The 27,319-nt window shown below is 39.4% G+C and overlaps 1 protein-coding gene across 1 annotated transcript in view; it reads right to left on the bottom strand.

The window, feature by feature from the left end:
- Positions 1-26,519, bottom strand: part of xpo4 (exportin 4) — a 49,748-nt gene extending 23,229 nt beyond the window's left edge. Inside the window, exons 1-7 of the mRNA XM_080038640.1 lie at positions 26,436-26,519; positions 23,606-23,711; positions 23,157-23,298; positions 21,711-21,849; positions 19,224-19,340; positions 18,765-18,917; positions 7,579-7,692 (exon numbers count right to left, since the gene is read on the bottom strand). Of these exons, the coding sequence (XP_079894766.1) occupies positions 7,579-7,692; positions 18,765-18,917; positions 19,224-19,340; positions 21,711-21,849; positions 23,157-23,298; positions 23,606-23,711; positions 26,436-26,501 (837 nt within the window). The 5' untranslated portion in view covers positions 26,502-26,519. The remainder of the gene's footprint in view (positions 1-7,578; positions 7,693-18,764; positions 18,918-19,223; positions 19,341-21,710; positions 21,850-23,156; positions 23,299-23,605; positions 23,712-26,435) is intronic.
- Between the last annotated feature and the right edge of the window lie 800 nt (positions 26,520-27,319).

Raw genomic sequence — 27,319 nt, 5'->3', positions numbered from 1 at the left:
ATAGTTTGTTCTAATTTAACAGAGCCTAAAATGCTGCTTTAGTCTAACAAACAGATGAAAACAGAATTAAGGCTAATGAACGCATATTTATTCATTTAAGTCATTGGTGCCTGCACTGTTGAAGATGGAATGCTAATTACACGCTATTCTTTTATTCTGTGTTACTCTTGAAGACAAGAGTGGACTGTGCTTCTTTTCCATTCGATTGCCTCTTAATAATTTCTTTAATAATATAAGAGTGGTAGCTCTCAGTTTAACTCAAGTATTACAGGTGCTAAAATATACTGTGTTTCAATGTGCTAAGATTATTAATTAACTTGATATCTTGGCCGCTCATCTCATTATCATTTTGCAGCTTAAAAAGGTTGGGAACATTAATTAAACTACAACAACATACTGTGTGTTGTCTATGCAGTTGATAACAGATCAACTGATTCTTCGACATTGATTATTTATAACTTTTAATTACTGAGAAAAGCTGAACGCTAAACCTAAATACATTTGACAAAGGGATTTGAAAGGAACAAGGATTTGAACAACAGATCAGATGCTGAATTTAGAATCAATAAAAAAGAAGCATTTAGGGAGAGAGAGAGAGAGCTGTAGACAAGGTGACAATGAGATGAGGGGTAGGGCTGCAAGATTATGGCAAAAATCATGACTACGTTTGCTTTGATTAATATTGAGATCACGATTTTTTAACACAATTATTACATTGTCTTTGGAAACATCGAGTAACTAAACATGAAACAATACGACCAAGTGCAAAGGCTTGACCTGAATTTAAAAAATGATGATGTAAAAGAAGATTATCTTATTTTCATAATTGTGGAAGTAGAAATTGTAATTGTGAAATTGAATTAATTGCACAGCCCTAGTGAAGTTTGTAGGAAAGATAATGAAGGAGGAGAGGAGAGAGAGAGAAATTGACGGTAGAGCAAGAGAGTGAAAAGAAAGAGACGAGTGGAATGAGAGAAAAGAGGACGGGAGGGCGGACGTGGAATGATATTTTTAGAACAAGACAAAGCCTGGTGTCTGTTTCCTCGGGGGAATTACAGGCTCATCTTTCTGTTTTTTTCAAATCAACACTGTGCTTCTAACTTATTGTCTTTCACTCGCTCTTTTCCACCCTCTCTCTCTCTCTCTCTCTCTCCCTCTCAGATTGGGTTACTGCCTGCCCGCCGGCCGACTCTGCTGCAGCCTCATCAGTCCCTGCACTCCACACTGATTGTGTTAGCCCGGTAAACACCAAATGCTTTAGCGTGTGTGTGCTTGTGTACTTCTATCTTTGAAAGGACTAGGGGAAGGTCTCTATATGATAGTGTAGAAATACATTATATAGAATAGAAAAACATTATAGAAATATTACTGTATTTTTGGGGAAATTCATTCAGGGAACATTTTTTTTTGTCAGAAATAACCAACTTTTTGGGCAAATTTTGTGTATTAAATATTGTAAAATCTAAGTATTGTATCACACTGATGCAATGCTTCAGTATTAACATAAAGTGATGGTTACTCAATGGGTTAATCCAAGAGATTGGAAACATTTCCCACCTTCTCTCCATTTCTATTGCCTGCCAGTTTATCATGCCATGTCCCTGAAGTCAGGATTGATGTGAGTTTTAAACCTTGGAAAAGAGGGTGTTTTGAGAAAAAAGGACATGTTGGCAAGTTCTCACTCCTTGGAAGGACATGTTATGGGTGAAGCCTTGTTTGTTTGGGTTACGGATGGATTAACATTTGATGCAAAGGGTTAACAGGAATCTTGCCCAAGATTTATACCTACAGGCATTGGTTTTTGATCTAACTTCTAGCGTCAGATTTCATCTATTTATATACAGCAGTGTAACACTAGATGGGCGTATTATTAACCGTCTGTAATCAGGTTGTAGTGTGTTTTAATTATATTCTCAACAGTAATTGCATTTTCATTCTTTTATTGAGTTAACCCATTTAGACCAGATGAGCGTTTTGGATGAAGTCATTGTTTTTAAGACACATGGCTGTAGAAATGCAACATGATTGGCTAGAATACATGTTAAAGTTGGATGGGAGAGGGAAACGGTTTTTATTATTTAGCTTTTTTGTAGTTTTTAATTTGTTTATGTTAACAAAGGCAGTGATTTACAATGGCATAGTTATACAGTTAGTTATTTTTCATAATTATAATTTTTTGTTTATTGATGTTAATTTTTTTTTTTTTAAATGTCATTTACTTTAGGTCAAAGGCAATGATTTACAGTTAAAACCAAGGGTTTAAGCTTTTAAATGGTTTGTATTTCACGTCTCCATCTGCTAAAGAGGCTGAGAAATAAAGAATATAGTAGAAGTTAATATTCTGTGCAGTTATTCAGAAAACCGTCAGGTTTTGGGCAGGTTGTTTTGAAACAATGCTTAGGTAAAATAGTTTTTTCAGGAGAACTTAGGTCTTTATGGGTTAACAATACCAGTGATGGTGGGAAGGTCCACTTTGTCTCATAACTGAATTGGAGAATAATGGCGTGCAATGGCGGCATTAAATGCACAGAGCAGTCGTTTTTGCAATGGATATGTCTTTCTCAGTTTCTTCTGTTTACTGATCCTTCATCTCGTCTTCCCGGCTTCAAAAATCTCTAGCGGCATTTCAATCAAAAGCAGCTCATAGTGGTAAATCACAGTTCTTTTGGTGGTACTCCATGTGGTCTCAGTGAAGCTGCCATAGCCCCAACAAGTTGTTAGAGTTTGGACGAGTTTGCATGCATGAGCTCTGCTGCGTAGCTTTAGCGTAACCCCTACACACACAACTATAAATTAAGGTCAGGGGATATATTATGTCAATATGGGTTCTCACAAGTATTGAAGTACAAATGTGTGTCTTTGTTTATGTGTGTGTGCTATAGTGTCTGATTCTGTCAGCAGAATTACAAGCATGTCTTCATCAAACATTTGTGGGTTTGCGTGTGTATCAGGCGATTATACTTATGGTTGAGTGGGTGGATGTGTTTCAGTGTTATAAAGTGTGTGAATGGCCACATGTATGTACAGTGTGGTAGGGTGTGTGTGTGTGTGTGCTACTGTGGTGTGTACGTGTCCATTTGATGCGATGAAATAAACCAGATGCATCCAAAAGACTTGGATGTGTGTTTGCATGCGAGTACACACTCAATCACAATTTGATGCCGCTCTCTAATCACTCAAAACCAAACAGAAACTCAAAACCCGGAGAAACACAAAGACAAAAACACACAGCGGATGCCAAAATTACAGATGCCAAATGTTACAAATATTTTTGTGCATTGTCCTTTTTCTTCTTCTTTCTATATTTTTTCGTCATAGTGGAGGTGTATTGTGCGATCACAAGGTGTTAAAATCGACAAAAGTGGTCAGGTTTGTTGTGAAGAAGGCAAACAATCGCCAGGGTCTTCCTCCGTTTCAATCTACCACGGCCCATTTATCCCCAAACCTCTCTCACTCAAACTGCAAATTGCCTCCACATTTCCCTCTCTCTGAACTGCATTTTCTCTGTTCCATTGGAGTTTTTCCTTTGTCTCTGCTATAAAATAACACACACCCTTCGCTGCCCGCACCTCTTTTCATTTTTCCACATTATTTCCATATTCTCTTAAAAGGTTGAATCGCTTTGTCAAAATCAGTGAATATCTCATCACAATTTGCTACCTGTACATAATGGGTGCGCTGATAAAAATCTGGTGTTAATACAATCTAGGCTCTATAAACTTGTATAAACAAAAGGGTACGTAAGCAAAGCGGGGCACCTGTAGCTAGCAACATGCCCGTTTACAGAGCCTAGGCTGTGTATTAATACTGGATCGTGAGGAAATATTTACTTATTTTGAAAAAAAAAAGTGATTTTGACAACAAGCATTTTCCAGAATCGGTGACTCCACCTTTAACTCTTATTTCTTTCACTCCAATTTTCATCTTGCCTTCCATCGTTCTTCCGTCCAAATGCAATCACTCCATCCCCGAGTCTCAGAGCCGTAACTGTCACCGGCTGAAGTGGAAAAGAGATGAACGCTTTTCCACAGAAACCTTGGGGACCACAATGACACTCTGGAAGATTGAGCGTCTCCTCTTCAGCAGCTGCTGCTTCTACACATCGCATAATTATGACGCTGATTTCCAAAATATGAACTCGCTCCAGTCTTTTCTCATTGCAATTACCGTCACTCAATTTACAGAATTCACGTCCAACTTGGAACCGCCTTCCATATATCACTCACTTTCAAGGAATATAATCAACAAAAGTCACGCTTCAGTTCGACAGAAAAGAAGATATATCTTTTTATGTATATATGTATTTATTCTTACAGAAAAATAACACATTTTCTGTTAATAAGAAAGAAAAAAAATAGTTTTTCATAACATTGTTTATAGTGTAAAGAAATGATGCTAGAGAAATGGGGCTGGGTGACTTCAATTAATAACACATTGGTTTTAGGTCAGCGCCGACTTAGGCCACTCCTTTTAATAAGGTTCCAGACGTCAACATTTAACATCGTACTGAAAGCTATGATGGAAAAAGTCTGTGATCAGCGAGCACTTCTGCTGTCCTGTCTGCAGTAACTGACAGCAGCCCTGGAGCCACTTAATGGGAGACTGACAGACACCCACCCACAGAGGGACGGGAACTCCCCACGGACCCTCAACAGGGTGACGTGTGTGTGTGTGTGTGTGTGAGAGATGGGGAGGTTACTGCGGTTGTTAACAGGGGCCCCTAATCCTGGGGCCGGACTCTAATCCTGCCACTGGTCTGTTGTGGACTGTGACCCTGACGGCGCGTGTCTCTTAGAACCCCCTCCACGCAAACACACACACACACACACACTTACCCTGACCAGCCTGTTACCCCCCACAGCTGAGGAGACACAGCAGCTGAGACAGCAAAGTAGCCCATTAAATTGAATAAATATACAGACAGACAGACAGACAGACAGACAGACAGACAGACAGACAGACAGACACACAAAAAAATAACACCCTAGCACAACACAGATCCATGCAGAGCGTACACACACACACAACACAGACACAAAGTCCCATTTACTCAATCCAACAAAGACAGAAATGCACCAACACACACACACACACACACACACACAGAAGCAACACAGACAGGAAGATGCTGTAACTAACGCACACGCACGCGCGAACACACACACAGACAGCTGACAGTGCCACAGCAGCCTTACAATAACAAACAGTTGAGCTACTAGAAATACCAGAGCGAGAGATGAGACTGGACGCCTGAAAACTGAAACCAACACAAAACACATCCTGCGGATTCCAGCAGCAAAGGCAACCGACCGAAAAATGACAAACATTTTTATTCATGCCAAACTGCCAAGGCCGGCCAATCAAATCCCTGATTAGGGGCCTGTTTGCTTTGTATAGCAGAACCACTGATTGCATTCGCCGTTTAGAGCCAATTACAGTTATTTGTGATTGCTTTGTGAATTAAGTCGTAACAATGAAGAGGGAAAAACTTTTTTTCAGCTGCGTGTAAAAGGAAAGTTGATGAACAGTTATTATCAGACACAGCGATGGAATTAAAACCCACAAATGAGCAATCGGCGGACTGTATAACAAAAACAAACACAAACACTATTTCAATAATGTCAAATTGTAACTTTGTGTATTTTAACGGCAGCTTTGTTTTGGTATTTTTCCACTTCAAACCAGCTGCATTAAGATAATAACTGTAACCATAGAATAAACTTTCAACAGCTGTGATCCTCGAGAAATGATCCCATTGTTGAAGAGAAATACCCTGAGCCCTGAGGACATATTGCTGAACAAAAAAAATATGCAAACAGAAGGTGATGAATGAACATGAGAAAAAACTTTTAAACACCAAATCAAGATCTTTAACCAAATACACATTGAGACTGTGGCACAGCACCTATACAGCACATATTTAACCAATATAATTAATATCACAATAGGCTTTAAGTGAAAAATCATATCTGCAACAACAAACTTCAAAAGACCTATTCTACCTTCTCAGAATGAGAAACAAACAGTATACTATATTAAAAGGAAAATAGAATGTACTAGTAAATATGTACTACTGTATAGTCATAGTAGTATATAGCAGTAGAGCAGTATTTGGTAGCAGAAAAAAGCGCAGACTCAACAACTTCAAACAAATAGTGCCTGAGAAGAAACTCTTTCTGTTCTAATGATCGTTGCACTTTAACACACCACAAAAGACCAACAACCATCAAAGACTAGCACACATCACCCCTGTGCTCGCCTCTCTTCATTGGCTCCCAGTTACTTTAAGTATTAATTTCATCATTTTATTACTCACTTTTAAAGCCCTGAACAGCCTTGTCCCCTCTTATATTTCTGATATGTTGTCTCACACCTTCACGACAATTAAGATCAACTGATGGAGCCCTGCTAGTTATCCCCCGGTCGCGGCTGTTGAGAAAGGGTGATGATGATAAGGCATTTTCTGTTGAGTCCTGACACCCTGGTCCTCTATGTCAATTCCTATCAGACAGACAGTAACTACCTCTAGATCACTTCATGAAATGCTTTAATTTGTGAAAGCGTTTGGTAATGTTTGACTTGGGAATATATTTACTGTGTAAATGTAGTCCTGCTTTTAGTGTGTATTTGGGTACAAGAGAGTGTGTAAGGCAGGTGGTTGCTATGGTGAAACAGGTAGCACACCAGGTAAAGAGTTAAAAGGAGCGGAGCAGTATATGGCAGGATGAAGCTGTAAGGCCAAACTGTAGTGGACCATTATCTGTTTGGGTTGGATGGAGCTGACCATTTTGTTCCATACTTTCCCCTCGCACACCGTTTGCTTAGCGCCTGCGTGGGCCGACCTCTTTAAACACACAAAGTCACAGCACAAAAATACACATTTGGCTTCACGGGGCGGTTCTCTGGACACTTTCACAATAACACGACCCCACTGCAAAGCACCCATAAATCTACTTAATGGTGGGTCCCAAAAAACCCACCAAACTAGTGAAAACTCAACCAGTGCCAACAAGGCGGGCTTAAGTGAGATTTCTTTGCCTGACATGAAAAGGCAAACTGTCTCTTTGTTTATCATGAATAAACCACCATGTCGAAGTCATGGGGGGGGGGGGGGGAAGAAATGAATCAGAAGAAAAGGGCATAGCAGGTCACAAGGAAACTCTGATGGAAATGTATGAGAGAGGGAGACCTTAACACTTAAACAGCGACCTCCCTGACAGGCAGATATGGATGGATGGACAGCAGAAGGACATACAGACAGACTGAGGTAAGGTGAGACACTGCAGGCAAAATATCCTCTTTTCAAGCACTGGTCAATTTTGAGATTAATTAATAAATTACATGTTACAGCAAACGAGACCGTCAGTGCAAAGAAAGCAATTTATATATAGTTTTTCTCAATGTCTTTGTCATGGGTATACGCTCACCCAGGAACTACAGCTGGCGTAGTAACACTAGGGCAAGAATGAACAAAAACTGAAAGTTCCTCGGAGCATCTTTAAGTTTATTTTTTTTTTATTGCTGTTGTTAGCCTTGGTAAGTGTTACCTATTGTAAAAAAAAAAACATGGTTACTCACAGTAAAGAAGAGGTCCATAACGCGGGTGTCCAGCAGCGCTTCCCTCCACGTCTCGGTGGGCTTGAGCGTGACGTTCTGCGTGGCCTCGAACATGGCGATGTAGTGGCGCCCCAGTGACCCGACAGTTAAGGCCAACAGCAGCATGAAAAGGAGGAGCGGCAACACTCAAACACACACACCAGGCTCCTGTCACTGAAGCTAAGCCTCTCAATGGGTATTTTGGTCTGTGTGGTTTTCCTGTGGCTGGCAGCGAGAAACTTGTAAGACACTTGTTAACTCACTCGCCCTTTCATTAACCCCCTCAATAGTTTATTCTAAACAAAAGATTTTTTTTTATCTTTCTATCACCCTTTCCTTTGTGGTGGCTATGTTTTCTTATCCTCCCTTTTTTGTCTTTCTCTTACTCGTCAACTCTTCATTTGCCAGTTTGCTAACCGCAATGAAAACGCTGCCTTCTTTCTCACAATTATTTTCCCTTAATTCCTACCTCATACATCCGCCTAGTTCTCACCAAGTCAATCGGATATTTGCCCCACTCTGACTCCCTTTTCTTCCCAGTCTGGTCCTCCTATTCACCTCCCTTCCCCTCCTTGTACACACTCAGATTTCTCTCCTCAAGATCTTAAACACACACAACACTCACTCACTCTCTCTTGCAGCAGCCAATCCAGACTGTGTGTCTGTGTCCACTCCTCTACCAAGACGTCCTGGAGACTCCTTACAAACACACCCTCTCCCCTTCTCAGCCAATCAAATCGTCTCCCCAACTGACTGCTTCTCTAGACTTGGCTCTTTTAGCCCCTGTAAACCCAAATCCACAAAATCCTTCAAACTATGTAATTTGGGGAGTTGCATGATAGTAAGCATCTGAAAAGAGTGAGGCATATGCATCATTCCAAATGAAAGATATTGTCATTTAAGTTTGATAAACTTAACAGAAATTTGGTTCGGATGATGCGGGCTATGCCCTGGTTCTTATAACGATTAAGTATTTCGAACAGCAGTTATCTGCCCTAATGTTCTATAAGAAAAGATGACTTTTGAGACGTTTGATACTACAATGCCCACACAGTCCTGTCAAACGGGGTAAAAAAAAGTTTTTATTAGCTAGGTTTGATAATATTTGTGAACATTTATTTTTGATCAGATTTTCTAAAAGCTTATTAAGACACCCAACTTTGACATGATATATAGATTTTTTTCTCTTTAAGATCAGGGATCAAGGATCATTAACATAAAGCCTTCATGTGAATCTTACAACTTTTTTCCCACCAAATGCACTTTTCTTTATCCCAACAAGATGCCGTCTCTCTCTCTCTCTCTCTGCCCACACACACAAAACACTTTCACTTTCTGCAGTCTAAACCCACAACACAGCCGCAGTCTGTTCTAAAAAACTATAAAAACTTTTTCATGTCCTTCCAAAATGTCCCTTTTCTCCTTTCTCCCAGACAAGCCATTCTTTCTCCATCCCCACACACACACACACAGTCTCCTATTGAGACTTATAAGACAGCCACAACAAGCTTTTTCACAAACCCACAACACACACTCACTACCCACGCGACCACAACACTTCCTGTCCTTATTCAAGACTATAAAAAAACACACACACAACTATAAGCTTTTCCCTTAGCTCATCAAGAAACGAGCCCTGTTACACATACACACACACACACACACACACTCTCTTCACATCCCAACCAAGATTTCAACGCTTCTCTCTTAACCCCTTCCTTTCTCTCCCCCCCCCCCCCCCCACCCCAAAAAGTTTATTTTTTTTCCTCACACACAATCGTGACGAAAACATTTTTCAGCTTGTTAATGAAAATAAATGTACCCTAAAGATCAACACACAAAGTGATTCTTTAGCAGTTTTTTGTTCTCTGGAATGTGGCCCCTTTTCCTGACTTTGTGTTTGGGAAAATACAAACGTACTACACACACTCTCTTCATTCTTACTCAAAAAAAAAAAAAAGACACAATTTATAATACTCCCTCCACCACAAGCCTCAACAAAACAAACTCTCAGGACATTTTAACAACCAGTATTCCCCTTTTTATTCCCCCCTTAGGAGCTTTTAAGGGTCGGAAAAACTCAAAGTATTCCACTCCACATGATACACATCAACATTTACTAAAAGCCCACAGCAGTCTTTAATTGTCTGACCAACAGTCAAAAACCCAAATACTTGTACAGTCATGTCAGTTTAGACTAGACTAGACTGGAATATACTAGAGATGTATTCAGATAAGGTTTGGTCAGAGAAGAAATTATGGAAAGGATTAAATCATTTATCAAAAATAAAGTTTGAATTTCTGTCCATAAAAAAAAAAAAATAATATCCAAAGTCGTATATTTGTATGGCTGCATATTTACATTAAATAGATACATTTTATATATGAAGTATCGGTATATAAACAATATATTTCTCTAAATAAAAACCTGACTCATTTCGCATTTTTTAAAACCTTGATTCTCTAATAAAAATGCAAATAAAAGCTCTGTGGACTTTAACAATGTTTGGCTGCACAGCCAGAGTTTGTGATGACTGACCACTGGTGGATCAGTGGAGTTTTATTAAGTGTTTAACATGCTGCATGGATGAACTCAGTCTATAATTCAGGATATTGGATGGAAGAAGATACAACTATTAAGCACTATTACTACTCCAGGTTTCTGCAGGCTTTGATAAGTTAAGTTCAAGACTTTTTTATAATCCAAACAATATTTAAGAAATGTCAAAATAGTTTGTTGACCTTTGAAGGCTTTGCATTCAAATTATTGGATGAGGACGTGCAGAAACCCTGTAATAATGAAAATGTAAATCTAGATGTACGAGTTTCTTTTCAATATTGTAAAGTCTACAAATATGTTTCACGTTAAAAAAAATATTCTTGTTAAAAAAATGTAAAATGCATTCAAAAAATACCCTCTCTTTCTCTCTGTCCATCACCTACACACATCCCATGAAAACACACACAAACGTGTATCACTTCTCCTGTGTGGCTCAGGGACAGCAGAAGGCGGAAACTTCCAGAGGAATGTTTGATCAAAGCCAAACAGCGGCAGAGGTCAAGCATTCCTACGACACCAGCCCACAGTCACTCCCCATGCACACACCCCACCACAACACACCACGCCACACTTTTCGGCACAAAATTTGGCACCTGTCTAAGGGTCTGAGGGATAGTGTGTGTGTGTGTGTGTGTGTGTGTGTGTGTGTGTGTGTGTGTGTGTGTGTGTGTGTGTGCGTGTCCAATGCTTGGCTTTCAGGCCTTGTTAAAAATAGTCGTGGTGAGGCAGAAGACCTCTGACTGAACCTTTCTGAGGAGAGATGGAATGAGGGAGAGATCAGAAAAAAAGGATGATTGCGCTGCATTATCACAAAGTCCATGATTATTTTTCAGAATTTCCTGATTTACCTTTATGAAATGGTTCCTTCTTTCACTTGCTTTAAAATAGCCTACTCTTAACCTGCAACTCACATGTCTGTCTTGATGTTGTTTTGACAAAAATAATGTAGGCAGCTATCTGGAGAATAACTTTGTCAAAATCTGTGCATATCTCCCCTCAATCTAAAAAAATAAAAATCAGGTTTATGGAGCCTAGGCTGTGTATTAACACTATATTTTTTTCAGCACAGCACAGCAAAGAACACACACACACACACACACACACACACACACACACACACACACACACACACACACACACACACACACACACACACACACACACACACACACACACACACACACACACACACACACACACACACACAGAGTATGGACAGGTAGCAGATCATGAAGATATATTCACTGATTTTGACAACAAGCTTTATCCAAAATCACTGACTCCACCTTTAATTCAACTTTTCTATCTTGCAAATCCCTGACGTACAAGATAGGAAAAAAAATGGAACCTGAAGACAGACATACGAGGCAGAGCAAGTCCTGCAGCCTGCAGACGACCGTCTCCGCAGGGAGGGACCACCTCGGTGACAGAGGTTGTACAAACGCTCCTAAAGATCATATGACTGAGAGAAAACTCACAAGAGACCTCAGGAATGATAACTACACAGACACTTCAACTGTTTCACTCAGCTGAACAGAGATGTTAAAATGGCTCTGACAGCTTGTGAAGATATAAATGCTCTAAAATTAGGGCAAAAGAGGAAACTAAAGAAAATGTAAGAGAATTTCAAACTCTGAGCAGACTGATTTCATTTTTCAAAATAACTTAAAATTGATAAACTGGATAAGTTGGTTCTATGAGTACTAAGAATAGATGTCATCTTTAAAAGACTTCAAAGCTGTATTACAGAGCTCTAAAATTAGGGCAAAAGAGGAAACTAAGGAAAATTTAAGAGAATTTCAAATTAAGAGCCGACCGATTTCATTTTTCAAAATAACTTAAAATTGATAAACTGGATAAATTGGTTCTATTATCTAGAATACTAAGAATAGATGTCATATTTAAAGACTTCAAAGTTGAATTACAGAACACAAATTAGGTTAGATTACATAATATGAGATGCTGCTGAGAAGGAACAAGCAAGCGACTGTGATAAAGTAAGGTAAATAGCTTTACTACAATGCAGACTGTTGTCTTAATGTGGGTAAAAAAAGATTAAGTTAAAAAAAATAATAATAATTAAATGTACTATCATAGAATAGAACAAGTAAATGAGAAAAAAACGTAATATATAATTACTTATTATATTTAAGACACACTGAAGACACCATTGATGTGGCAAGGAATTTCCCCTACCATGAGACATTTATTTAACTGTCCTGAAAACAACTTGCACGAACCAAAATGAACGTCTGAAACTACTTCTGATTTTTTAAGTGTTCACTTGGTTTAAGTTCAAGCTCTTGAAATCTAAAGGAAAATCAACTCGCCAAGCCGACAAGTGAATTTACAACCTCAACTATGCGATCCACTCCGCTTCAAAAAGGAGAAAAAAAACCCCGACTGCATATGTGTGTGTGTGTGTGTGTGTGTGTGGGGCTTCAAGTGTGTGTGTGTGTGTGTGTGTGTGTGTGTGTGTGTGTACATGCCTCCAGGATGAGTAATGTTCGCCGAGTGACTAGGACATGTGGCTGTGGTTCGGTGGGTTTTTAAAAGACATCACCTGCTACTATCTCAACCCTTCCAGCAGCCTCAAGAATAACTAATGTGACACGTCAATTTTCCACTGGAAAGATAAGACGGACTGACAGATAAAACAGACAGACATACACACACCTTCAACTGACCCTAATATACACATATACACACACACACACATCTGACCCTAATACACACATACACAGCCAGTGTAAACTACTGACCACGAACAGAGTCACAACACAAGCGAAGAGATTAATCCAACGCTTATTTCTCACGTGCAGTTGCCAAATTGACACAGTAACACACGTTGTAATAGCCTGATTTACACCAGCCACCAGTCAAATGCCGATAAAATACTGCAAGTAATTACAGCCAGTTGCTTTGGCTGGGAGAAGCAAACCGGCATTTAAAGTTTAATTTCCTGCTCGGATTCTATTTATTCTGACTTGACCTAGAGCAAGCCGACTGTTATTCCGGCTACCAAAACTTCCCTGACAAGACTCTAGGTCGTCCAGTATTTATGGTTTAGCATGTGAACCTTTAGCCCAGACAGGTAGCGAGCATCCACTCACAGCTCCCCACTTCAAAGTCCTACATGCGTGGGGAACAGAGTCAGCAATAAAAAGCCACCATTCCTTCCTCCATAGGCTGTAATTCAGCATGTGTTGCAGTGTATACACTAACCACACATGACTACAAAATACCAAATCAAGGCACAAGAGAGGCCAAAGTATTGCAAACATTTTCATTTTCACTCAAGTTTCACCCATATGGGAATTTTGAGTTTGCTGAAGTGTTCACATTTCATTTTGAGGAAGATGTGAATGTCAAAACTAATTGTTTGTGTGCAAACCAATGAAGTAAATGTTGCTATTTCTTGGATAATAGACTTTTTTTGTGACAATCCTAGATGAGGTACAAAGGATCAACACAGAAATAAATAATTTAATCGTTGTAAAAAATAAAGTAAAATATCCTCATATCCTCTAACAAAATTAGACATTATCTTAAATCTGCCAAACTCTACCTCTAACTGTTTTAATTAGGCTATATTGGACTTTCAGAAATTTTTCATTTTAATTGCAGCCATTCTACATCGCTGTCTAAATTGTTTTGTCTCTTTATCAGCTTGTTGTGTATTTGATGTGTTTGCATTGTATATTATGTTTGTGTTGTTTTTCTTTGCATTTGTTTGACTCGACATCATTGTATACGAGGGTCAACCCTCCATGATCTATCGAGTATGAATACAAGGTTAAATGAAAATAAATTAAATGAAAGTATACTTGAAGACCACTTTTGAATGCAACACAAATAAACTTTAAAATATATGACTGCATCTTTCCTGTGTGCTTTTCATTCATTTGTCTATTAAAAAATAAAACTTTTAGCAGAACATTGAAACTTATAACCAACATCAAGTGTCTCTTTATTATGTGAATGTTTGTCAGTGTCTCCATTCAGACTATGCCTCTAAACATGTAATGTGCATTTTAATATGTAGGTGTGTATAGATCTTTTTTTCTCCTTCCTGTCCTCAGAGGGAAGTTTCAAAAGTTTGCACAATAATTCATGGACATCAATAGTAATAAATCCCATTCAAATATTGAAAATACATTGTTTGCCACTGGTCAACTAAATGTAAAGTATGATTTGTAACAAATGGGCTTGATTGTGCAACACACCCTTATGTAAAGCTCAAGAAGACCTTCTAACTAATCAAATCAGACTTCACAATTCACATCACTGTCTCCTCTATCATCAACAATTTGCAGACGTGGTACAAAGCACTTCACAGATCGGGTCGATAGTATTTTCATGACCACTTTAAGTCGTCAATCTCAGCGATCTGGACATCTTGTGGTGGCGGGCCTTGGAGCGACCTTGGTGCCCCCGGGGGTGGTGGATTAGCGAGCTTCTCCCGTATCCCCACTTCATTATGGGACTGATCCTTTAACCAGAGGAATGGATGGAGCCACTGCATAGAGGAGACAGGTCCGATCGTCTGCCAGCACCCGTGCTAAGAGCGCAGCGCTATGCTAAGGCGCGTGGTGGGGTTTAAGTGATATATCCTGCCTTAAGTCTCGGGCTGCAGCCTCGCCATGTGAAATAACAGTCCAGGAATACCTCCTCACTCGCTCACAGACACACACACACACACACACACACCCCCCTTCCCATTCCTTTTCCTTCTACCTAAGAGGTTTTAGATGAAAGTTGGACTGATAATTATAACTTTGTAATTTGAACATAAAGGGCCATGTTTTTTGTTTTTATTATATTGTGAGGAATGAGGCCATGTTAGAGGACAAATTAGGCAAATAGAAAAATAAGAATAAATATTTTTCAAGCTTCATTGAAATTTTAATCTGCTAGTTGAGAGCTGTGATTTAGCTCTTTATTGTTCCTACGAACTTCACAGTGCTCCTCATGCCGACTATCGTTCTCCTTTTGGATATTTAAGTTAAATTAGTCAAATTCCAGTGAGATAGTAAGGAGGTCCAATGCAGCAAAGTGGTATGTACCAGTACTAGAGTACTAATTACTTTAAATCTTAGCAATCAGATCGCATAACACGCACATCTTTCATTAACTGTTACCGACAGAATTTTTGGTACTCTCTGTTTCAGGTACAAAACTAAGGAATGGAAAAGTTTTACTCTTTCAAATAAAGATACATATTTCTTAAAGGGAGCATTCTACAGTGATGCCCTTATGAAACAAAAGAGCTTCTAGTTTATATACCACACAACTGAATGTCCATTAGCATGATACCCATCTGCCTGTCCACTCCAGCCATGTGTTTAGACAAGAGTAGCCGAAGATTCTCCACTCAGGTCAGGGCCGAGGCAAACATGCAGCATCAGCTTACACACTCCAAATCCTAACCTTAACCTGAGGGCCACAATGCCTATAAATTGACCTCTGAACAGCTAATGAGAATACTGAGCCAAGCAGAGTAGTGTTAGGCTGACAGTTGTGTTTATAGCACAGGAATAACTCCATACAAGGCGGCAGAGGGGGCCAACTGTGTCACAGAAGTTAATGCCGCTTTTATTACTTTGTCTCACTAAAAAAAAAATGGTGAGGATTTTCTTTTTCTTCTCTTGTGACAAAGTGTATGACTAGGATGAGTCAAGTCAGGGAGAGTTATTAAGACAACAGTGTCCCATTGGAAAGAGGCGCAGACGGCCATGCTTTAATTTGAACCAACGTGCGTTACAGTGAGCCGATACACCATGAAATCTACACATTCCTCTGTCGTGAGGAAAAGAACAGATGGGAGAAAACAAAGTGCACTGTAAAAACTTAAAAAGTTAGGGAAACTTTTTTTTGTTTTAAAGCCGACTAAAACTCTTAAAGTGTAGACTAGTCAGTCATTCTGGAGAATGCTTGTTGTTTAAATATTTTTTTGCAAAATCCGTGAATATCTCTGTATATGAATGTATCTATTTAAAACAAATCCAGTTTTAATACACAGTCTAGGCTCTGTAAATGGGCACGTTGCTAGCTACGGGCTCCCTTGGTTTACATACCCTTTGTTTACATACAAGTTTACAGAGTCTAGGCTGTGTATTAAGACCAGATTTTTGTCCCTGTGCATACAATGTAACATTTAACGGATCGTGAGGATATTTGCACTGATTTGACAAAAAGTAGTAATCTCCAGAATGGCTGACTCCACCTTTAAGTTTAAATGTATTACATTCTGGGACATTAGCCATTAGTTTATTCTAGCAGCACACAATAGACTAGAGAAGAATTCAGAGAATCCCTCGTATACCAAAAGACATCTCAACGACATAACGAGGATCCAGATATGTAGACTACAGCAGGGCCGTAGCGTAGGCCTACACACAGGGGTGATCTATCTGTCAGTTCAAACAGCCATTTACAGCACCTGACTGCCTGGGCCCGGCCGCGACCCCGGGCCCACAGTCAAAGCCCGGTGTGGAGAGACACGTTGTCGTAGCGACGCCCGGGGAACGCGTCTCCGCCAGATGACACCAGAGCTGAAGTGGCTTCAGACGGCGGCGAGGACAGATGACATGCATGCCGCCCGCTTCCTCTGAAGGCAGGCTCTTTTAAAAAACGCCTTTGAGCTTGTTTGAGAGTGTGTGTGTGTGTGTTTGTGTTTAGGTGTGTGTGTGTGGGGGGGGGGGGGGGGGGGCGGTGGGCGGCTGTCATCCACGCAATTAAGGAGAGGCCCCTTGATACTAAGGCTGGCATACGTTTGTGATACGCATCACACGCGGCCACAGGCGTGTTGTGACACTCGCAGACAGCCAAACACACTCGTTCAGGCCTCCCCGCAGTCATCATCAATCTGTTCTACGTTTCAACAACAGTTCAGACACTTTACAGGCTTGACATAGGCAACACTCACACACACGCATGCAGAATTTCAAAGGAGAATGCCACTTGATTTGAGATTAAGATTATGTTTTTTATGGACTGAGCTGAGACTGCACAGTTAACGTTTGTGACAACTACATCAAGAAAGCAAAGGAGTATAGCTCTGTTTGAAATGCAACTAGTACCTCGGGGAAGCCTCCTTTTTTATTTATGAATTACACAGCTCTCCTTGCTTCAGTCATTTAAAAATTGTGCCTAATGATTTTTTAAGTATCTTCAGGCTTCAGACCGCCACACTTTGAAGTACTTAATGAAAATATGACCAATATAGAAAGTGAAAATAAGAACATTGAGATTACATATAATGTAAACTGCACAATATAAAAGGTGCAAGTGTAAAATGTAATTAAAGAAAATCACTGTTAAGGTGTAAGTCATTTTTAGAGAGGGACACTATACAAACCCTCTTGTGAAGAAACTGAAGAATAAATGTGTTGTTACTAGGTGTGGTTGACAATCTTCTATTCTATATCTTGTAACCTTAACCACTCACCCAAAAATAAGTGTTTTGCCTATTTGGGACATGGCTTTTGTCTCCCAATTGCACAAGTGTCCCCAATCAGCAGGTCTTAAGTGTAGTGTGTGTCCCTGAAAGTGGCTTAAATCAGAAACACACACACACACACACACACACACACACACACACACACACACACACACACACACACACACACACACACACACACACACACACACACACACACACACACACACACACACACACACACACACACACACACACACACACACACACAACTTAAAAGAGCATTTTTGAGAACACACAGACATATCGTAGTGAGCGTGTCGGGCATACCAAGGGGAGCCTGAACAAGCTAAGGCGGGCTGCTGGAATGATACGGAGATGGTCGCGCGGACACCTCTTTGAAAGTGATACATGGCCCTGGCTGGCAGCAGAGCGCCACTGCAGATCCCCTCAGACAGGCAGAGGGGATGCCAGGCTGGTTGGGATTTAGGCTGTAATGAGCCTGGTCGCGCACACACACACACACACACATACATACACACACACACACACACACTAAGTGCCTAAGTACGCTCAACAATGCGGCCAACTGCAAAGATATTATGGACGTGTGCACAGAGAGGAACTACAAAGCAAAACTGATAGTCAGATATGCATTCCTGGGTATCACATATTTGTAGCGCCACACACACCCACAATTACACACTCATAGATACACACAAACACAGACACACACACATACATACCGGGGAAAGCATACTAATCCTCACAGACAAAATGTAGTCGCATTAATGAGTATAATAAAAGTAGACACACAAGGTACTAGAATTAGAAGGATCTTCAACTGACATACCGTACATTTCTAACCACAATATTAACTTCTTCTTTATCCCTGAAATCAGTTCTGACATTTTTTCAAAAGAGATGAAGCCCAACTACGCTGAATGTATCATGTATTATCGGGTCCCGTCTAAAAGTCTCCCAATGCTTGTCTTCTCTCGTCTTTTCTGTGATGTGTTATATGGCGCTGCAATGCAAGACACATTTCAGACTTGCTCTGACAATAACGTATCCTATCATATGTCGAGATTGTAATTATCAAACATATCATCCTGACCTTTCCATGTGTAAGAATCCCCTTCAGCTTCTGACAAGAGAAAGGATATGATTGGGCGGGAGGAAGTTCCAGCTGAGCACCTGATTGGCCAGAGCCAGGTAGCGCTGGAAGACAGAGGACATCTGAGCGTTGAGGTTTTCTCTGCGGCTGAACTCCTGAAGCACCTCCATGGTTACCATGAAGATCTGACGCAGGCCGTCCTCCTGGAAGAGGGGGGGATGGAAGGAGGATAAGAAGATAAAACGATATAGGATAAAAATTGATCCGTAAAAAAAAACAATAATCTGTGACCTGTGCTGCCTTCACATGCTTGTGGGAAATATCCTTCTTCCCACTTGTGCATTCTGAATTACTACATACACACATTTTAGTGCTTTGGACAGAAAAAAATAAAATGTGCTAGACGCTAGACTTATTTCCAAGGAGCAAGCGAAGGCAGCATAAATCTCATTAACTCTACTGCTGGACGGCGCTCGAAAACACAGAGTATAAAAAGGTGCGGAACCAACCTGGAACAGGCGTTTGCAGCTGCCATGGAACTCCATGCTCAGGCCGATGCTGCTGGTCTTACTGGAGCTGGAGAACTCGCTGAGCAACGCCGTGAGGATGGAGCAGCCCAGGGTTTGCTGTGAACACACACACACACACACACACACACACACACACACACACACACACACACACACACACACACACACACACACACACACACACACACACACACACACACACACACACACACACACACACACACACACACACACACACACACACACACACACACACACACACACGTTACAATGGAGGTCAAGAATCATCCATAAAGACCACAAAAAGGTAGTAGAAAAAAAACTGGCACTCTTGCTAAATTTTCATACTTCATAACATTTCCAGGCATGATTTTAATGTGTGTATATAACGCTGGAAGAACTACAGTGAAAAAAAAATCAGTATGCACGCAGCTAGACTTTTTTTTAGCGTGCTGCTATACATGTGCAAACACAGTCAAATGTTATACAGAAAGGTTACAATGGAGGTCAAGCTCGAGCAAGAATCATCCATAAAGACCCAAAAAGGAAGTTAAAAAAAAAACTGGCACTCTCACTAAATTCCATACTGCATAACAACTCCAGGCACGTTTTGAATATGTGTATATCACGCTGGAAGAACTTAAGTTGATTTCTTTGAGTGTGTTGTCGATGTACAATGTTGCTCAACAATGCAACGACGCACAAAAGGAAATGGAGCAGCGGCTCACAGCTGCAGAACATTAGAACCAGTTGTGGTTCTGGTGCTGGTGGTGAGACAGTTTAGTGAAGATCAGAGAAAACAAAAAATAAGTATGAAATCTTTGGAACAACATTGTGTTTTCTCTTTATGCGAGGATTACTCGGTAGTGACGTTCCAAAGTCTCAGTGAAATCGAAAACTGTCGGGGAACATATTGCATTAATTCCTTTTACGGAATGCTAGTATTATTTTATTTTCGTCCGATTGTGCAGCTGGTGTACGGAGTTTGTTAAATATTGTATTTGGTTAGTATTTTATAAGGAATTAGGAGAGATAATAAATACATTTCTGCTCTGGTGCACATAAATCCACCATTTTGATCGGTCACAACTCTCAAAATCTCAACACATGGTAAAATCCTCACTGGTAAGATGTTCACACATCATGGGTTATTACAGGACAAATTAGACATAAAACTAAACTACACCTCCAAGAATACAGCTCATACTAAAAATGGTCAAATAAAAACACTAGCACTTTCAGCCCTCCACGGAACATCCTTGTCTTTTTCTGTTTCAGGGTTTAGAGATGGAAACCAATGAAAGAGGGCCCCCTACTGGGTGAATATGAGATGTCCAGTTTTGAAGCATATAATAAGATCTGGAAGACCACTCCAAATGATTAGGGTCTCTGATTAGTGTGTCTGTTTTTTGTTTTGTTTTATTCTATTAGACTGACAACATTTGACCCAAATTCAAAATAAAAAAATGAATTCAAGTCATTTAGAGCATAGCTGTAAATGTATCTAGAGATACAGATTTAAGATCCATTTGGAGTGGTTTCTTAATGTTCCCAGAGTTTGGCTTTATCTTTTTCCCATCAAAGGTCAATTGAACTTGACAACATTAATGCACACCATTGTATGGAAGTAAATGAGCACAGAAAACATGGCACTATTTCATCCTAAAAACCTTCAGTTCAAAGTATAATAAATATGATCAAAGCTTTAAAACTGTTTCGTTAATAAGTGTTCTTCTTGTGCTAAATGAGTTTAAAATAACAGTCAACATGTTTTACCATTCATTGGTTCTGGTTGTTCATGTCTTCTACTCTGTGATTATAAGAACTGGATTGAATAGAGCTATGATAAGAACACGTATTATTTATATTATAGTCTTTGTTTTAGATGTAGATGCAATTTATCATCTGCGAGAGGCAAAATAAAGGGTACAATTAAACTGACAAAGCTCATTGTTTGTAACAAACAAACATGTTGCACTTGACGCAGCTGCAAACACTGAATATGGATCGTGTAATTTCTGCACAGGGAAGTTAAGGAAAGGTTAAAAAAAAATCGTCGCATTTGGTCAAACACAACATGCTCCTATACTTTCTTTGGTTAAGACCATGAGACCTCGCTTAGGTTTCTATAAAGTACGAAAGAAGGAAATTGAATAATTATTTTGGTGCTAAATAAATTTACAGTAAAATGATTTACGAATCCGATATGAAGTTTTTTGACAGTCCTAGTGTAGTCAAAACAGAAATTTTTTTATTTTCTGAGCCATATGGATTAATTTGCCTTTCCCTTTCGATTTATTAGACACAGTGGACGATACACTAACGTGTCTTGCATGTGTGCGAAAACAAAATAATTATATTGTTTTTTCTTGAATTACCTTTTTAATTTAGAATCGCTGCACCGTTTCATATATTTTATATTTGTGTCTAACATTATGCCCTGATACATGTGTGTGTTTGTCTCACCACTGTGGGGTTCCCGCTGCTGATGAGCTGTCCGACCTCGTGGAAGATACTTTTACAGTTGATGCTTTTGTCCAGAGAACCTCTCTTCACTATGACGGCCACCGCCAACAGGATCTGCTCACGCACGTATTTCTGCAGACTGGACACAGGGAAACATGGAGGCGGTCAATTCAAATTCAAACTACTTTATTTATCCCACTATTTATACATAGAACACACGTCACACTAGAACATCTAACAGACACATTAAGGAGCCTAGATGTGGAAGAAATCTATAAATAAATAAGTTATACTTAAGTGTTAATACAATTTAAGTGTTTAAACCACGCTAAGATACTATGTTATGTTAGGAATAAAAAGTAGATAAATTATTTAGAGGAAGGGACAGTAAGGGCGCCAGATAAGAGTTTAACTGAGCACAGACCATCAGTAGGGATTGGGAACAGCAATAAAAACAAAAGTGTTGTGTCTGACGTTGTAATCTCAGCTGTAGTTTGTTTTCTTTGGCCTGTACCATATGAAAAAAGTATAAACTTTATTTCAGGCAGGGGGTTTGTTCATAAACTGTCCAAATCTTACAAAAGTAAACAGAAATCTTTCTTGCTTGCGTCACTGCACCAGGTCAGAAATGTAAGTGGACTCCACCAGATTCTTTAAATTGTACAACGCAGATCAAATTATTGTTGTTGTCATACAGGTCTCTCTTGAGAAGGAGATTGTCTGTATAAGTAAAGGTTCAATAAAAAGAATAATAAACAAAATAATAGCCAGCTGTGCTTTTCTTCTCTTCTGTTTACAGCGGTACAAAAAAACATCACAAAATACTCTGTCAAAAGCAATTAGTTCCAAACAAGAATGATTATATTCATATGTTCAAAATCTGTTTAAGCAATTTAATTTGAACCCTATATAATAAATACTTCCCTACACTTTGATTGTTTCGTAACATATTTCATATATTTAATTTTTTCATTTCTTTGATAGTTTTGTATTCCAATATTCAGATGTTTTTTTGGGTGTGTTTTTCATACAAGCCTGTACAGGTTTCTGCCGCACCCACACCACGTGTACCTTTTATGACTAATGTGTTTCTAATAGTTTTTATGTGAAAACCAAACTAAAACTGCAGCAGTGGGAAGCTCAAACAACACTAGACTCTCTATGAGGTCATCTGATGCCACTGTCCAACTGACTGTATGCATTACATTTGTATCATTGGTTCAAACTGTAATTCAATATTTGATGAAAAATTACTGCAGAGGCTTTGAAGAATCTTGTTAGTCAAATATGCTGAGTTGACTTTTTATGATTTCACCTTTAAAATTACACTTTTTATTATCTATCGAATCAAAAAAGGCCAACATTTGGATCAACACTAACAACCCTTGACATACTAGTTTAGCCTGCATCAGACTTGTGTAATATATTCTGGGGATGTTCTCTTACTTGGGTCTCTGTAGGACGTATGTGAGGAGGAATGCGCGCAGTGACTCGATGCTGCTCTTCTCCAGCAGGATCCACTCACGCACCACGGCCTCCATGACGGCCGTAGCCGCCTGGAACAGCACATAGTCCACTTTACTGGTCTCTGCAGAGGGGGAGAGACAGGGAGAAAAACAAAGATGGAGGAAGATAACAGTGGGATAAAATGAATTGCAGGGAAAACTCTGGTCCTGTTGTGCGAGTATGTTGGTTACATAAGTAATATGAATAAAATGCATTTACAATTAGTCATTAAAACACAAGTGCTGTCTTTGTAAAAAATACTAGCCGTTTAAACTGAACATAATGCCTGAGAAGTTTGGTATAACATGTTTTTTTCTAGTGCTTTCAAACACTATGATAAAAATATTTTCATAGTTTTTAAAAGGCTACAAGATTAAGTCAATAGTCACCTAAAATGTGCTTGCAGATGGCAAAGGGGGATTTGGATTTCCTAAAGGACAGGAATATGTGCTCCGCATGCTGCCTCTGTTCTGTGCTGACCATGGAGGGCGGTGCCTGTGATGAAACAAAAAGAGAAGGAAAAAAAAGGAAAAAAAGGGAATTTAGACAAAGTTTATTTCTTATGTGTTGCAGAAAGATTTGGACACTACACAGACTTCTCACATCATCTAATTCAATAGTATATTTATTGTATATCCATATTTCTAAGAGCTTGTTGTTTCTATAGTTCTTGTGAAATTGTCAAATTAACAGGTGTTTGTTAACCTGTTGCACCTTGCTAACAGATCCTAATGGAAGCATACTACTCATCCAAAAAACATTTAGATTTACAAAATAAAAAGGACAAGTTTGTAAATGTGCATGTGCAGAGTCAGTGTAAACAAATGACAAACAAGATATAAGATTACGTGTTTATTGAGTCTATGTATTTTAGTGAATACAATAAACAGAATATAAGAGCAAAAGGAAAGTAATGCAAATATCAAACTGCTGCTGTATCACCACAAAAGCACAGAGATATTGGCAAAGTTTGTCCACAGTCAGAGTTGATTATAAAATACAATACTATAAAAAGTACTATTATTAACCCACACTCAATACTTAAAAGAAGTAGAAGTAACAAGTACACCGTTATTAACCCTCCATAATAATAAACAAGGCTCCAAATAGGCTTTGAATAAAAGTGAGAAAGCACAGCACACACACACACACACACACACACACACACACACACACACACACACACACACACACACACACACACACACACACACACACACACACACACACACACACACACACACACACACACACACACACACACACACACACACACACACACACACACACACACACACACACACACACACACACACACACACACACACACACACACACACACACACACACACACACTTTTATTGAGGAGTGTCGCCATGATACAGCGCAGCAGGAAAGACACATTCCAGGCCTAATTGCAGTAAAAGCAGCTCTGCGGCTGAAGGCAGACGAGGAAAGAAAGAGCCTTTTATCCGAGAGAGAACACACACACACACACACACACACACACACACACACACACACACACACACACACACACACACAGACAGACAATATACTATGACGAGGTAGCATTCGCACAACATGCCATGACTTATCGCAGATTTAATGATATCTGTATTATCCTGACATTTTAAAGGTGCTCCGAGGAACTTTCAGTTTGTGTTCATTCTTGCACCCCTTTGGAAAAAAGCGGTAGTGTTTTAACTACTCAAGCTGTTGTTGTTCCTGGGTGAGCGTACCAATGACAAAGGCATTAAGAAAAACGATATAAAATAGCATTCTTTTCACTGATGGTCTTGTTTGCCGTTACATGTCATTTATCAGAGGGAAAATGTGACTGTTATGTGAAAATGTGACTGTCTAGAAATATTCAAAAGTTCCTCGTAGCAACTTTAATAAAACTTCCAAAGCTAATGAATATGTTTACATTACAAGACAGAAGCTTCTGTCTGAGGGATTTTAGTGTCTTATGTTTCATCCAATTGTTGTGATTTTACTTGACCGTGTCAGTTGAATCCCATGGCTCTCATCAATGTCATTTAAACCAACTGTACAACACATGTCCTGCAAAACTAAAAACATGATAGTGACAACATTCAAAACTGGCAGGTGAATAAAGAGAAGTATACATTTAGCAGCTAAAGAGACAGATGTTTCCTTGGGGAGTTTGTGGAGACGAAAGCAGAGCTAAAAAGGAGAGTACTACACTAATTTATATTCGTCAGGTGTTCAAATAATCTACAAATGAATTGTAACATTGCTGTTTGTCTGCAGGATGTTTAAATCAACTTTTGACTCACACAATTGTTCATTGTCTATTGTGTTTGTTCATAGCATATTACGCTGCAGCAAAGTTGCCAACAAAAATATTTAATTTGTAAATAATTAAAAAAAAAATAGATGCTACCACTTAAATAGTTTTTAGTTTTTAAATCACAATGTCACACAATCGATAAACAAAATCATACCCCTCATTTATTTTAATTTTTAAGACTTTTACCACATTGATTCAATATATTTGAATCAAAATAAGGCCTTTAGTTGTGTGTATATTAACTAGTTCAATACCTTTTCAGACTTGTTAAGGATCTGTAGAGTTAGCATTGTATTTGCATGGCTGGTGTGTGTGCACACTGAAGCAGATTAATCTCAATCAAATGAGGCAGCTTTATATCAGTCAAGTTAGTGTCATATTTAAACAGTAGGACTAAAGCAACAAATACACAACAAGTGTTGAGCTAAAAATGGCAGAAAGCAAAGAGCTGGCTGTACTAGCATGCACATGGCTAGCAGCAGCAGCACACTTGGTTTGAGCTACTATATTCAGAATAATTCATTGTTATTATTATAACAGGAGATGCATGATAAGCTAAAGCTACACACAGCAGTGCAGTAAAACTTGTGACGTAAACAGCGCTAAGTTTCGGGGTTGTGTTCGGACGCGGTGGCGGTGTTCTAGGGGGGGACATGTGTGTTGACAGGACGGGACGGGAACATGGATGATGGTATGATGGAAAGGCTTTTTTGCGGGATGGGGACACGGTAAAGGCGCCACGCAGTGCTCACGCATCGCTCCCAAACTGACATACATTCAACAAGACATACACACAACATGGACGTCAACAACCGCCATAACTCCACCCAAGAGAGACAAAGTTAACACACGCGGTCTCGTGCGCTCTCCTATCTAAGGGAAAGAAACGCGAAATATCTCACCATTAAAACTTTGGCAGCGCCTTCCAGCTGTGTGATCACTTCTGGTGCACCGACCGCCGCCATCATCGCCGTCCCTCTCCAATGACGCGCCGTCCGCTCTGCATTGTGGGACTTCACTTTACAGCGCGTGGTACCCGGCTGGGTTCACAACCCTTTTATACCATGTTCACAACCCGCCTCAACCCCGACAACTTCAGGGCGCACGTGGAGGGAGGGAGTGCATTGTTTAATCCAGAGAAATAAAAAGTTTTACTTGATGTAATCATAATCTATAGTTTTCTTCTAAATATCCAGAAACGGTTCTGCTTTTATTCTGCCATTGGCCTGTGAATAATGTTTAAACAAGTTTTGACTTTATCATTGAAAATAGGCTTAGGCCTATTGCTGAAAGATTTATTTTACATTGAGGGGGAAAAGTCCTATTGTTTGGACTTATACATATTTTAACTTGATAAATCTGATCACTATAATGGCCAAATAATTAAATTTCCCCACTGCTTGTGCTATCCATGGTGGTTATAGATCTCTTTTGCTTTCAAACTCTACAATGGCAAATAATTTTAAAGAACATAGAATATCTTGTTAATACTTTATTATAATAAGCATATACTAAATGAACTTACCAATAGCCCCTTTGATGTACAGTTGATTGTACATTGGCATCATATGTTGCTTTGCCAAATCTAACCATATAGTGGATAGTGATTTAAAAATTAATTTCATATAATGTTGAAAAGGTCAATGCCCCAAAACTCATTGGAATTATAGGCTAGATGAGTACAACTTACTTTACTTTTGTTTTTGGGAAAACATTAAAGCACAATGCAACACTCAAGCCAGTTCATCATGATATATAGGCCTATAAAAACTATATAGCTTCTAGA

The sequence above is a fragment of the Ammodytes marinus genome, assembly GCF_949987685.1.
Source record: "Ammodytes marinus genome assembly, chromosome: 12".
In the NCBI taxonomy this organism is placed as follows: Eukaryota; Metazoa; Chordata; class Actinopteri; order Uranoscopiformes; family Ammodytidae; genus Ammodytes; species Ammodytes marinus.
Note: the sequence above shows the minus strand (reverse complement) of the source record. Positions and strands in the feature narration are given on the sequence as shown.